This window comes from Canis lupus, chromosome 7, assembly GCF_011100685.1.
Source record: "Canis lupus familiaris isolate Mischka breed German Shepherd chromosome 7, alternate assembly UU_Cfam_GSD_1.0, whole genome shotgun sequence".
In the NCBI taxonomy this organism is placed as follows: Eukaryota; Metazoa; Chordata; class Mammalia; order Carnivora; family Canidae; genus Canis; species Canis lupus.
Window position 1 is genome coordinate 55,099,974 of NC_049228.1, and position 15,503 is coordinate 55,115,476.

General features: G+C 38.4%; 1 protein-coding gene across 33 annotated transcripts in view; it reads right to left on the reverse strand.

Moving 5' to 3' along the window:
* The window catches only part of DTNA (dystrobrevin alpha), a 351,511-nt gene that overhangs the window by 57,700 nt on the left and 278,308 nt on the right, over positions 1-15,503 (reverse strand). For 13 of the 33 annotated variants that reach the window (XM_038543520.1, XM_038543523.1, XM_038543521.1 and 10 more), the window contains 6 exons: positions 14,524-14,629; positions 13,090-13,256; positions 10,352-10,476; positions 7,922-7,930; positions 5,724-5,807; positions 3,937-4,026 (listed from right to left, as the gene is read on the reverse strand). In XM_038543520.1, coding sequence (XP_038399448.1) covers positions 3,937-4,026; positions 5,724-5,807; positions 7,922-7,930; positions 10,352-10,476; positions 13,090-13,256; positions 14,524-14,629 — 581 coding nt within the window. Of the gene's footprint in view, positions 1-3,037; positions 3,078-3,936; positions 4,027-4,097; positions 4,388-5,723; positions 5,808-7,921; positions 7,931-10,351; positions 10,477-13,089; positions 13,257-14,523; positions 14,630-15,503 lie in introns of those variants that run through there. The other 20 variants (XM_038543530.1, XM_038543539.1, XM_038543546.1 and 17 more) reach the window with 6 other exon arrangements.

The window sequence follows — 15,503 nt, forward strand, 5'->3', positions numbered from 1 at the left end:
CTATAAAGATAAATGGTGTTTTCCTAGATTTTTTTTTCACACACACACATACAATGATACAATGGATTCTGGAATGATAGAGCAATTTCAAACCGTCTCATATTTATTTATTTAAAATTCACCCTTGGTTTTGAAGGATGACAACTGACGTCATATTTTTGCTTAAGTATAAATATTTTGAGGCATTCTAAGGTAATAAAATCACATACAAATGCTCCCTAGATTTTTCTTAAACCTGAAATATAGTTTTAAAGGCCACTTTTCTTTTACTGTGTTACTATATTAGCTCTGGCCAAATATTTTTTTTTCTTTTGTTAAACACGAAAATAAAGGATTTAAATAAAAGTCCAGGATGCAGTTTCACAGAGCAACAGTATTATGTAAACAAATTATGTAATGTAAAATAATTATTATTACAATGGTTAAATGGAAAATGATATTTGAATAATGGCAAATTAAAAACATTTTCAGTTTTACTGATTTTAAATAATTTAAGTAATTTTAAACTTGTGTGGTAGTTGAACTGGTAAAGAATGACTTGTAGAGTTGGCTAACTTCTTAAGTAACTAACCGTTAATTGTGAATAAAATTTCGCTTCTCATGTATGTATGTAAACACACATATGTATATATGTATAGTCACACATGTATGTATGTGTGTACATTCACACTTATGAACACATATGTTCACAATATAGATGAACCTATTATATATTCATTCACATGTGTGCATATATGTATGTATGATATATTGTTTTTACATGTCAAAACTTATTGAATTGCATTTATTTTAAATATATTTATTGAATTATATGTCAATTATATCTCCACAAAGCTGTTTTTTATTTAATTGCTTCTCACTATAATTAACACAGGCTACTAACAAGGTCACTAAACTAATTTAAAAGCAATGAAGTGTCCACAAATTGAGATAATTTCTGGAAAGATTCTGTCTTCCTTTCCTTTTCTAGCTGTCAATATCTGAGATCTGAAACATAAACTATCTGCCACATGCAAATCAGCAAACAAGCATAAAAAACAGCTCAGTATTTCAGGGGGAAAATTAGTTGTCATCAATTCAGGCTGGCATGAAAGCTGAACCATCTTTTAAGCAGGTACCGTGGAGGAAATAATAAGAATTCTTAGGTCATATTTGATTCACTACATTTACTATGTTGTCCCCCAGATATCATCAAGCTGTGTCAGTTGCATTTTTGCCAATAGAGTGTCTAGAAAAGTTTGCTGGGTACAGGGCATGCACAGAGAGCTAAAGAAGTCTAGTAAGAGAGTAAAAGTTATTAAAGTGAAGAAGAGAGGTGACTGCAGTTTTAATTATGCACTAACATTTCAGTATAGGAAATAGAGTGGTGTGTGAAGACCAGTTTAATTCAAGTTTGAAAAAAACCTAGCATATTAGTGGAGCTCTGGGGCTACATGGAATAAAGAATTAACTGCAAAGAGTAATTATTTCAAATTTCATGAAACTTCAGACAACATAACCAGAAAGTGTGAAAAGAGTAGAGAAATCTTCAGGGTGGTTGATTTATAAGTTTATTTTATGATGTTGATTTATAAATTTATCTATTTTTCCTGATGAGAAAGGATGGGCTTTAATCTTAGAAAAAATTAACCATGGAGAAAACATTGGTTTTCAGAAGCCAAGGTTGAATTCAGTACCTCAATTTTATTTCTATTTGCTTTTGATTACCAACACACAAATGGTTAAAATTCAGTCTGAATGTTAAGTCTGATTAAAAATCTGGGTTGTCTGTAAAGAATCTTTGGGTAAGCAACATGTTTGAAAAAACTGAAAAAGACACAGCAAATTAGCTTTTCTGTGGTTGAAAATGCAAACCAATCTACCAACTGACCAACCAACCAGTCAACCAATAAAAAATCTCACAAGTGCTTCTCCACCGGGAAGAATCAGGATTTGGAAGAATCATGTTTGGGGTGAGCAATGTGCCCTCTGCATGTGCAATACTGAACCTAATACAGAATTAGCTATTAACCAAATGGCATGGTGAGAAACCAGAAAACAGCATATTAGATTGTGTTTGACACACTCTATGAATCATAAACAATTTTCTATATTTGGGAGAGTGATAAGATCTGGCTACATGCTATATATAGTAGCAAAGTGATTCCTTTTGTGCATAGTTATGATTTTAGAGGTTGCATTTGTGAAAGCATCTGTAAACCTTGAAGCGATGGTTCTAACCTTGGAGGTAAAAGAAATGTAGCCATTCAAACTTTTACAATGTCCTTATTGTGGTAATGAAGAAGATGGCCATAATTAAAGAAACTTACTTTACATAGAAAAAGACTGGTTAACTTTCTCACATAAATGAAGCAAGGATTTTATCAAGCTAATTAAGATTTTGCAAAGGGGGCATGATGCCAACAAAGACAGTAGACAGCAGGGGCACAATGCTAAGAGAGTGAAGGGAAGAAGGGGCCCTTTGGTCAGCCCTTGCAATACTCTTTGCAGTAATGATAGTCAATCTTTCATAAGCATGGATAATGTTGCTGCCATACCATACATGGCCCTTAGAGCTCTTTTCTTAGTGGTGATGATAGATTTCCATTGCTCCAGCATTTTTCCCTGTAAATTTATGCATTTATAAGAAAATAATCTAGGTTTAGGGATATGGTTATGATCACAAAAATGAATGAGGTGAATTAGTCCCCGAATTGTGTTCTTTGACCCACGTTGTACCTAGCTGCACACACATGCACACACACATATGAGGACTTTACAAGTTTAATGGAGAGTGCCTTTGAGAATTCCCTCTTTTCTTTTAAGTAAGGGAAAGGTGAATCAAATACATAGCTAGAAGTGCAAATAAGAACAGGGCTGCAACAGATGATGGTGGTAACCAGAGCTATATGCTCGTAAATCTGTGTGAGGTAGATTGCTGAGGTGTCAAAGGACTTCAAAGATATGCCCTAGTGCCTTTTGAAGATCAAAGTGGTATGCTTGTAAAGCACTCAAGGTGAGTAATGCCAGGAGTTTGTATCGAGGATTCTGGAGTGGTGATTTCAATTCATCCTCATTCTGCTTTATCTTTCCAAGATCTGTCACAATACAAAAGACCCAAAACTCAGGCTAAATAAAATATCTGTATGCCAAACCTCCCTACTTTCTTAATGCTGCCTTAACACTGATCAGCACCATCAGTTTTAGGTTTTATCAGATTTTTAAAAAGGACAGTTGGGTTTGGGCAGGAGTGAGGACAGAGCTCTAGATCATATTTCTTTGGTACAGTTCCACTTGTAGGAAGAATAGGACCTTTAATTTATGCCTGCATTTGGCATGATGGGTTTCCATCAATCTGTGTGTATGGGCACGGTCAAGAAATAAACAGTGGGTCACCACCAGCATTGTCAACTGCAAGAAATTAAGGACTGAGAGCATGGAATTGGTTTTGAAATTGCGACTTTAGTAGCAAATCAGACTGCCTTACCTGGAGGAAAAGGTGTCCAGGCCTAGTGGGCCAATCAGGCCTAAATTCTCAAGTCTTCTACTACAATGTGGTCCTAGTCATGTGACACTGTCTCGGCCTCACCCTGTGATTGCTAAAGATCAATCACTCCAATAGACTCTGATTCATGACTCTAAAAAACCACCATCTGGAGTCTTGCAGATGGTACTAAAGCAAGGAAGAAGCTCCAGCTTGGTACTCTTCATATATATGCATCTCATATATGCTGGTATGAGGCTGCAAAATCAATGATGTAAGCGGAAAAGAGAGGAAAGAGCTGAGGAGTCCAGCTCAGGTTGAAAATTCTCTACGGAATCTCATGAAGCCCCAGAAGACTTCTATATCTCTACTAAAACATAGTAGAAGAGGATTTTAGTGATGGAGGAGGATGACTAGCAGTCTAGCTCTGGAACTACTAGCTACAATTAGTGATTCAGAGCTGGGATACTGACCGTGTGCCGTGGTCAAGCTGATCTACATACAGCTTTATGAGCGAATGCTCCTCAGCCCCAGGGCTGGATGCACTTAGCCCCTCAGGTAACCTGAGGGATGCAAACAAGGAGACCTCATTAAAACCTTCCATGGACAGAGCAAGGCTCACTCAGAGAGGAAAGATGTTCAGTGTACACAGCTTTATTGAGCAGCCCCCTTCAAACAGAAACCAGAGGCGAACCTCCATGGTGATAGCAAGACCCACAAACTTTAAACAACGTCATCTGTGGTTCACAGAGAGCATTCCAAAAGGACTGAAGATGGGGAAAAAAGGGAAATGATCATAGTTTGGGTTACTGGGTACCACACACCCTGGAGGAACCAGAACAGCTCAAAGTATTATAGGAATATTTTAGAGGAGAGGAAGCCATGTTATCCATCTAGACGCATCCACCATAAGCAGGGTCCGAGCTGAAATGATATAAAATGATCTTCAGTAAGGATGGAATCTATCTCTGCTTGACATTTGCAGAATGCACGGTTTCCTAATAAAAGCCCATCTTTCTGAACATCACTGCAAGATCTTTCCTCAATTGAGGTATGGGCCCATGTCCCTTATAGACTTTCCAGTTTGATTTTGTGTCAGAAAAGATGGTTGAATTTGCTGGTGGCTTTGCAAGGGAATGCTAAAAGGAACATACTGAGGACCTAGACCATGTTATTTCACCCTGGATGTTCTACTGTTCAATTTCACGTCCTCATTTCCAGTTGTTACGGACTTGCTTAATTTCTAGGGAGGCAGCACCACATTCTATTTATTATGCTAATTACAATTATGGGGAACTTCTTCATCTCCCACTCCTGCTGATGGGAAAATACAGGAAATCAGGGAAAAAAATCAGCAGCGTTATGCGTCTCATTGTGGGCAAACCTTCACTCGAATGTACCAGGATACTACAATGAAATTGGTACCCACAAACCTCTCCAGGGGAAAAGACTGATTATGTTCCTTTTATGAAACATGGGGTTGATTTTTTTTTTCCTGCTGAAAGGCATCTGAAATCTTATGTTCATTACTCACTCCAATTTTCCTTACCTTTGTTTCTGCTTTCCTGTGGGCCTTCTCTGTGTCTTTATAATATAAGTTCCTGGTACTTTATTTGTGAGATTTGATCAAATGACCAATTTGACCCAGCATCTTTATCAAGCTAGCTCTGAGAGAAGTATTTGGTTCATCTGTTCTTTGTTCACATGGGAGTAGATCTTTGTATAAAAATAGGAGGCATGTACCCACTTTTTAAAAAGTTCTTGTTATTTTCCCTTGAAATCACTAATGTGGGAACTACACTTCCAAGTTTGGTCTTCAGCCTCTAGCCTTAGGAACTCCAGAGTTCACCAAATTATGAGATGAGATTATAAGATGTTTCAGAATGTACCCAATACTTTCCCATTGTATCTTGAAAGTTCAATATTCTCATTTAAGGGGCCATTCCAAGTGCTCTGAAAGTGACTTTCTCAACAACATGGATACATGTGTCTTGGTCATAAAACTTAAACATACCCTATATTCTTAAAATGAGGAGGTTGTAAATGCAAGTTCCCAGAAGTGACATTCATCCCAAAAGCCATCCCAGCCATCTTCAAAAGCATCCAAATGAATCAAAGTGAAAACTTGTGACAGATATTTACAAACTAGTTTCTAACAATAATCTTCCACACCTGGCTTACATTAGAATATTGTTCTTCACACAGAATTAGAGGTCATTACCAAGGAGAGGGCTTATTTCATAATAAGACTGGAACTTACCTCCTGGTAATAAAAGGACTTCCTGAGGAAGGAACAGAGTGGGAGAAGAGGGTGTCATTCATGCTGGTTACAGGTCTGGGAGGCCTAAAACGAAGTACAGTGTGGATGGAAAGTTAAAACAAGTCAAAGTCACAAGTTAAAAACTATCCACCACCTCTCTAGGAAAGGGGCTTGGAAGGTCAGAGTTCTATCTTACTCAGGATCAACACAAAGTTTTATATTTTGCCATGAAATTCTTTAAGTATTTTGGGAAGTTACATTTCCTTAAAAATGTGGATTGTTCATGAAACATTAGGAGGAAAATCTCTGGACACCATAGGAATGTTTATCCATGAGCTTGGTGTTTCATTGAGTCATATTCTTGAATGGAGCAAGGGCTTTAAGGTAGCTTCAGGTCCACTGTTTCCTAAAAGGAGAACTTCTGAAAAACTGATGATAAGCAGAATCTACATCCTCTTGGAAAGCAGAGGTTTCCTGAGGCTTTAGAAACTTCTCCTGTGCTCCTACATGACGATGGCCCTTTCTCAATATACCTGGTCTAGATGGACCCCGTCGTGAAATCATATCATGCCTGATTTGCTCTTTGTTCTATGTGAAGATTCAATCAAGCACTGCAGAATTTATTGGGTTTCTTTTATCTGGATGTTCCATATAATAGGGCACATAGAGTACACAGCATCTCATAAACTTCTTTTCATAGGATGACAGAAAGAAAATAGGGTTCAGTATTTCTCAGAATTGTGAATGGCCTCAAACTCTGTCTGCATGGGGTCTGTTACTCCCACTCATATTTTTCATTTTAGCCTGTCATTTTGTCCCAATTGCTAATGTCTTAGTTCAGGCAAAATGATCGAGCTAAGACGCATATCTCATCATCAAGTGGTTTTTAGTCTTTTTTTAGGTTCACTGGCATATGTTCCATGAGATGGGATTGAGAGTTCAGAATATGGATAATGAGGCAGGGCATCATTCTGAGTCAGAGGAAATTTTGGTCTCACTATCGTTCTATATTTGAGTTTGACAGTGCAGAATTTTTGAACACCAGATATTAATCACAGTAGCCTACAGAATCTAGTTGTGTTAGCTTGATCAAGAGACAAAGTTTTAATGGTTTAATATCTACCTTAGGCAACCAAAGTTGGTTTTGGATTCCACAATGCAGAGGTTCTGAGGAAAAGGTAGGCTTTACCCCACCATGTTTATGGGACTGGACACAATGCTCTAAAGGTTTTAAAACGTCAGCACTATATGCAAAAATTCACTGAAAACTTGTGCTCCCAGTAGTTGGTGCTAAACAGTGTTCTAAGATTTTTTATAGACATCATATGAGGTCAAAACAGCAGCTTCAATATTTCATCTACTCTAAACATATTAGTTGACATTCTAAAAACTACCTGAGTGTTTTGCATTACTTGCCTAGGATGTGTCTTTGACACATGAGACTAGTTTAAAACTAATTCTGCCTTGAGCACAACACTTTCACTTTATAAGCAGGAGGCTAATTTTATACAAATGTCCTCTGTGAATTTTGAAGTTAGGCAAATCAGATTTTCAAACAGTAAGAAGAATGAACTATCTTCATTTTAACTTTGAAACAAGTTGAAACAATCAACTTGGCCAACATTTCTAGTTTTCTTTTCTTTCCCCCCCGCGTGCTCTAGCTCTAGGAAATGAGAAAACAAAAGTGGACCTGGAATGCTTTTTAACTATCCTGCTAAATTTACCCTATAGGATCTTGTCCCTGCAAAGACGAAATTGCAGTTTCTTAGTAAATGGCTTCATGTTTAAGGTTCATCATGGAAATGTTGAACTTGGGAACACGGGATGAATAGCCTTGGTACCACGTGGCAGCTTTCAAAAGGACTGACTGATGTTCCTATTTCCTCCATAATCAGATGGGAAGTTACTTTATCTAATAATTAGGTCACACTGGGAATTTTAAACATATTTATTCTTCTGAAAAAGAAATAGCTCCACAAGATAAAGTCACAGGGATCTAGTACAAAATTTTCCTAGTGGACAAGACCTTCACAGAGGACATTTTTATGAAATTGGCATTTGTCTTGTGTATGGAGAGTATTAGGCTTAAGGCAGAATTAGTTTTAAACTAGCTTCATGCTACTCACTTGTTTTGTGTCTCATAACCACTTATGATTATACGTCTTTATAGGCACACAGGGAACTATTGAACTACTTACCACGTATCACTTTTGGCAGCGAGAAATTGAATAGAATACAGACTGTTAATCATGGTAAAATTAGCAAGAAATACAACAGGGAAGAACAAATGCCAAAATACCAAAATATCACCACTTAAGTGGTCCTACATACCTATGATAATGTAGAATAGCTAAATGAATGGCATATTTTAAAATTAGAAGCCTGAGCTATCTCCATCCAAAAAACAAAAGAAAAAGGCATGGATATCTGTTCAGGGCAAAAACATCTGAAAAATAAATGAGAGGAAAATGTCTAAAGCTAAAAATAGAAAAAAACTTCTGGTCTAATAGAGATTGGACATTCAGAGTACAGAGTTTCTTATATGTTATTTTGACAATTAAACATTTTTCACAATTTGCATTTTAAAATTAAGACATTCGCCTGGAAAAAATATACTATCAGTGAGTACAGACCACTATTTTGATTTGAGGACTATTTGGAGAATCTGGTTAAATAAATGGAACTTTTCTCAGAAGAAGGCACATTAGTGTAGAATTTTAAAGGAATCCTGAAACTCTTCATGGAACTTAAATTGTGTAGAGAGTGCCCTCAGTTAGTTCAGTGAATAATACAACAGATCAGATTGCCACTATAAAGTTAAAAATTTGTTTCCTCATTAGCCAATTAAATACACATGCACACGCGCACACACACACACACACATATCAGGCCAGAGTATGACTGGGTACAGGCTCTGGGCTAGGTAATAGTGTGACAGACCATGAAATTGACTTTCATTTTTCACTCGATCTCACTTCCTAATTTTGTCTCCAAAAGGAAACCTAATTTTGTGTTCTGCAAAGCTCTTAGGGTCAGAATGTTCACATCTACTCTCTCTTGTTTCCTTACACCCATCAGCTCTGATTGAACATTGTTTTCTGGGGTGAGACTTCTAGCCGGGCTGGCAGGAAGTGATTCCACAGCAGAGTTCAGAGAGCATCGACTTGCTCTCACTTAGTTTTATTCATTTAGTAGCAACTTAGTGACTGTCTCTGGCTCTGGGACAAAGAATTGAGACCTTAGTAAGAACAGCTTGTGTGAGGTCATTTTTCGCAAGTGACTGGCCCTTTGGTATATTCCCCAGATTTATTTATCCCTAGTTTCTTTTAAGGCTTATTTTTAGGATCAGAATTTCCAAAAATAAGTTAACCACATTCTACAGAATTGGCTTACATTAGTTTGGATGCTTAGCCCATGCCAGCGACAAAAGCCTCCAGGCTGTGTGTGTATTGCTGAAGGCAGTAAACCCTCAATGCACACTTGGGAGCAAACCAAACAGAACTCCATAGTAGTAATACAAAGCCAGAGACATGACACAGCACAAATCATTTGATAGTATTTGCTTAGGTCCATCAGAGGAAAGAGTTCTTGCTTTCATACAGGTCTCAGAACCATCATGGCACCCCTAAGAGGTCATGTTCCAAACTGCCTAAAGCAGGAACCAAAGTTTAAACTTTATACTGGTGGACTTCTAACATGGATAGGACTAACCAGCCCACCTCTCGATGTCAACATGCAAACATAGGCCCTGCTGAACTGTGCAAAACAGAAAGCAGTTTGTATTGAGGAGGAACCACCTTTTCTAGAGTCTTTCGAAGGTACCTGTGACTACATAATTCCTAATTGGGCACAGAAGCAGATGACAAGCTTGTTTCTTCTTTTGAGCCCAAGATAACACTGAGGAGGAAATACTTTCTTCTGCCTAAGCCTCCCTGCTATCTGGCCACCTGGGCCAGAGAGAGGTTCTAGGGCATAAGGCTTCTGGGAGGTGGAAGGAATGGGTGGGTAGCACTGTTTACTGGCTCATCTGCCTCTGGCCACCAAAGTCACATATGCTTTGGAGAAAGAATTTTTAAAGTCTGTTTATGGATGTTCTGAGGAATTTTACCACCAACCCCTCCTCCTCTTCCACCTTCTCATGTGTGGGCCATGATTCTTCTAAAGTTGTGTCATTTGGGATAAGACAACAATTTTCAGATTTGTTGCTATCTTTAAGATGACTGGCTCTGCAGATAAATGAAACAAAGAGCTTTTATAATTGAGACTCAAAGCACCTATGGTATTAAGGTACAGTGTGCTTTAGTATTTTCTTATTATGGTTAATTTCATTGATCATTAATGTCCAATTGCAAAAACTCTACCAACTTCTGTATTTTATAATGATGCTTCCTGAATATTTTCCACCTGTAGGCAAATAACATTAGTGTTACATACTTTACTTGTACATCAATTCAGAAGTACTGCTTATTCATACAATAAAAAAATAATAATCACATTATTTTTACTTTTTTTTTACAATTAAAATTCAAAACTTGGTCCCTGACAACTGATACAAAATTGCCTTTGTATGGATGTGAACATCGGTCAATGAAGAAACATGTCTTTTCATCTAGAAGGCAGATACTCACACAATGTGGGCCAAGTTGAGTGGCTTCTCAGGCTGGTCAGGGAACATGGGGTGCAAGGGTTCACGGCTGGAAGCACAGCTCAGAGACTTGCTTAATGCATTAGTTAGCTTCTTAGCAGGGGATTTCTGGAGAGAAGAAGAAAGGTAGAAGTGATAATAACTAACATTCATGTATGTGACATTTTATGAGATGATTTGCTTTCATAATCATTAATTCATTCATGAAATTGTCTTTGAATATCTACTATAAATCAGAGAGTTTGTTCAATGCTGGGACTAAAGTGCTGGGACAAGCCACCAGAGTACCTGCCTCCTGCTGCTTAGTGCCTGCAAATGCCATGATAAATGGAAGTAGTCATTGTATATGGGACATCTGAGCTGGGACTTAAGGGACCAGCAGGAGTCCTTCTGATAAAAAGTCAGGGGACTGGGAAGGTAATTCCAGATGGAAGAAGAAGAAGAAACCCCATTCTGGAGAGGAAAGCAGAAGGCAGCCCTTTGAAGTCCTATGCCACATCAAGGACTGTGGTCTTTATTTCCAATGCAGAAGGAGACAATGAAGAGATTAAATCATAGAGGTGACAGGATCAGTGTGCTTCTAGAAGGATTACTCCTGCTTAAAAACAGAAAATGAGGGATCCCTGGGTGGCGCAGCGGTTTAGCGCCTGCCTTTGGCCCAGGGCGCGATCCTGGAGACCCGGGATCGAATCCCACGTCGGGCTCCCTGGTGCATGGAGCCTGCTTCTCCCTCTGCCTGTGTCTCTGCCTCTCTCTCTCTCTCTCTCTCTGTGACTATCATAAATAAATAAAAATTAAAAAAAAAAAACAGAAAATGATTTGGGAGGAGATAGGAGTGGAAGTAAGAAGGTGAGCAGAAGCTTTCACAGATGCCCAGGTGCAAGACATTTCAGGTGTGGCTGGAAACACCCAGTTAAAAGTAAAAGTGGAACTTCAATCTAAGTCTTTGGGGTTTAAAATTCATGTTCTTTCCAGAGCATCATGTTATCTCTTTTTCATTTAGACTAGTGGGATGTATGTCTTAACATTCCATAGCCAAATCTATCAAAAATAATCTACCACATATAATAAGTCTTTATGTCAACTTTTCCTTTTTATGAGAAGCCACTTATAATTTTGTTACTTCCTTTTATGCAGAGAGCCCATAATTGCAATACAATGAGGTGACTTTTGTACTTTTTAAAAGCTAAGGGTTGGGAGCATTGTTCAAGAAATCCCTCTTTGGCTTTTGCTAGGAGGTATAATTCATAGAACTCCGAAAACACAACCACAAAAACAAACAAACAAACAAACAAACAAACAAAAAAACCACAACCACAACAGCTGTTTTTCACCCCCACAAACATTGGAACCTCTTTACCCTCTTGAGAGGTCTTATCCTACTTTGTAAAGACATTGCCCTACCACATAACTTTGAGTACATAACCTTTAAGAAAGAGGCTCTTAAACTGATTTTAGCATTTACATAAAATAATTAAAACACACTTAGTCTTCAAACACTAACCCTCCAGAATTTGAACTAGAACAAGTTTGAAAATTGCTAGTATATTGACCATAAGAAAATAAAAGTGTTTTCTTCTATCTTCTGTACTAAATTGTATTTCTTGATCTGTGTTAGTATATCCATGCTCAACAGGTGACATAACCAACAGTGAGAGGTGGCATCTGAACTGGTATAAAGCCCTCAATATACGATGCCTTAGAGAAGAACTGACAGATGCTGAAAAAATCAATATATTTACACTGAATGCTGATTCCCAATAATTCCTAGAAAGAACATTCTGAATTAAAATGCATTTTCTGAAGGTCTTTTTTTTTTTTTTTTAAAGGGCAGTTACTCTGTAAGTAAAGTCTATAGGTTAATTGAAACACATAAAATATAGAAAAAAAAAACCATAATAAAAAGTTTGCCTTTTCTTGTGTAAGAACTACTCCAAGAGTGGTTGGCAGGCCTGATGGTACATCCCACAAAACCCAATCCATACATACAGCAATGCTTTCTTTTTCTTTCTTTCTTTTTTTTTTTTACAGCAATGCTTTCACAGAAGCACAAGAACAACATCTTTGAGCTGATCTTTGAGGATTTGATCTTCGCGTGTAACTGAGACACATTAGCCAACTAAACTGCTTGAACCCCAAGCTCAGGGAGTCAAATTCCTCCCACACATCTATCACATGGACAGACACTCACAGGTCACCTCTGACAAGCTGGTTCTTCATAGTTTACAAAAGATGATTTGTTAATAGAGCCACAACCTCCCCACCTCCACAAAACTAAAATGGAACAACACAACGAAGCCCACAGGCTCACACATCATTCCTTTTCTGCTCTAGTCACGCACTTAACAGAACTCCAGAATCTGAGAAAACTAACAATACATTTTAAGCAATTCCCACAAACGAAACAAAACAAAACTTGGAGAGAATCTTAACTGACTTTGAAAATGAGATTATGTCCCAAAGGTGCTTGTTTGGTTGTTGGCTAAACCAGGTCTGAATTCCAAGCAGTAACGGAGTGGAAGTCTTCCCATACTTGAAGTCTTAGGAAGCTGCATTGGGTTCAGATACAGCAACGAAGACATCCCAGTAAAGTCAGGGTGGAGGGTGGTGAGGGGAGAGTTAGGTTTGCCCCTGGATTCTCCCACCATCCTTGCTGTTCTGTTACGTTCTGAGTGGCACTCACACATCCAAGTGTAAAGGGTTGCCTGGACCTGGCCTTACCCATGATGTGTACTCTTTCATTTGGTGCTGGTTGCTATGGGAACCACCGGCATGTCCCCTCCAGAAGCAGTCTTGACAGAGCTGGTAATTGTGACACTGTTGGCATCGGTAGCGGAATCCCATCATACTCTCACTGTGGCAGTAAGAACATTCAACCGGATGGAAGACTAAGGGGGAATGAAATGGAGAAAAAAAAAAAAGAGAAAAATACAAGCATGAGCCAGAATAAGGAAACCTACAGTCTATCAGGAGCTTTTCTGCTGGGTGCCATGGTGCCATGATTTCAGATGATAGTCAATTTTGGCCGAGAGAAGCATCATGTTTATTCCTGGACTCTCACTACCCCTTTAAAGCATGTGTGTGGAGATGGAGGAAATGAAAAGGGATGGAGGATAGGTCTTCTTTTAACTACAAATTTCTCTTTCCACTTCCATCTCTTACACTACAAGAATATAAATCACCCAAACTGACTTGCCTTTCCCCCAAGCTGCTCTCTGTTTCCAGGAGACAAGCATAGCTTGCCAGAAGACTCAGAAGCACAACGGATGAACACAACTGACTGTCCAGGGGTGGAGAGCCAGTGTTAGAGCAATGGAAAGTGAGAGGGAGAAAATAGAAAGGGAAAGGAGAGAGAGTAAAAAAACTGGATGAGAGAATTGAATTATTTTGTTTAAAAAAAATGGAGTGGCTCGTGGGCTTCTTTAATGAGTGACATTACTTCCATTCAACAATTTTTTTTTCTTTCCCTAGAGGCAGATGGACAGGGCCCAAAGAGATGTGTAAATTATGTGAATACATTTCTAATTCAGATAGTTTGAGAGACATTTAACTCTCCCTGACAGAGAGTTTGAATTTGAATTATAAAGCAGGCAGGGTAAAATACTTGAGATTTGAAGCTAACATATAATCAAATCCAAGTAACTGTCTACATGCTATGAGCTAAAGATATTAAGCAACAACAATTCTTGCCTTTGGTCAAATTATTCTTTATAACCACAATCAGTGAAAGCTTCCATTTGGAGCATAAGACTAAACATTTGCAAGGTACCATAAACTAATTTTCCCCCCATCTCCTCTGCCTATTCTTGGCCAAGTGCCTAGGAACAGTCCATGCCATGTATACCAATATTGGAAGTTCAGCCCTAAAACTAATCTAGAAAATGTCATCTTCAATATTGAGATTCTTCTTCTGCCATGCCAAGTCTATAGCCACACGTGACTCGTAACTGAGAGACATGTGGGGAGATTTATTAAGTGTATGGAATTGACAGTCCTAATTTTGCAATGGACCTCTAAGGCCTTACTGATGAGGGAGAAAGGTGCTTTCAAAACTCCTAACTACTAAATGACGTTGGCTGAATAACTAGGCTTGATAGACTAATTTGATAATTTGATAATTTAAAAAACTGCCATAGCTCAGGAGTGACTACTCACCATTTTCCACATTTGCCAGTCTATGCAGAAGGGGCAGCCAGACCAGACACTGGGGGGGAGGGTCAGACATGAGCGTGTCCAGGAAACCATTTAAGGTGACCTTTTTCTGCATCAAAAAACCCACAAAAATTTAGAAGAGAGAATAATCTGAAATGACGTGCCATGTAAATGCCATTTTTGATGAAAGATGCAAGACATTCAATTAACATCTAATATACAGAGAAACAATATATTCTGATAGCTAGAAAACCAGATATTATTTTATTTTATTTTTTTTAATAAAGCCTTTTTATTTATTTTTTTTAAAGATTTATTTATTTATTCATTCAGAGAGAGCGAGAGAGAGAGGCAGAGACACAGGCAGAGGGAGAAGCAGGCTCCATGCAGGGAGCCTGATGTGGGACTCGATCCTAGGTCTCCAGGATCACACCCCGGGCTGCAGGCGGCGCTAAACCGCTGCGCCACTGGGGATGCCCCAGATATGATTTTAAACCTTGGGTTGGGGGATCCTTGGGTGGCTCAGTAGTTTAGCGCCTGCCTTTGGCCCAGGGCCTGATCCTAGAGTCCCAGGATCAAGTCCCACATCGGGCTCTCTGCATGGAGCCTGCTTCTCCTTCTGCCTGTGTCTCTCCCTCTCTCTCTCTGTGTCTCTCATGAATAAATAAATAAAATCTTAAAAAAAAGGTATTTTATGTAAAGTATAAAGAATGAGACAGCATTCTTTAAGCAACTACCACAATTTGTAGCATCTAAAATAATACTGTCTTTTAAAATAATCTTGGAATGGCTTGTTCTTTTTCCAATGAAGCAATGCAAACAAGTTTAAAATTTCATCATTCAAACTGCTGTGATAGCCAGTTTATGAAGCACAAAAATAAACTGGTCTTATTATTTTTATTTGTGTTGCCTCTTTTTATACTTCAAATGATCTTATCCATTTTGACCATTCATCATACTGGCTAAAAATCACTTCTGGCAGT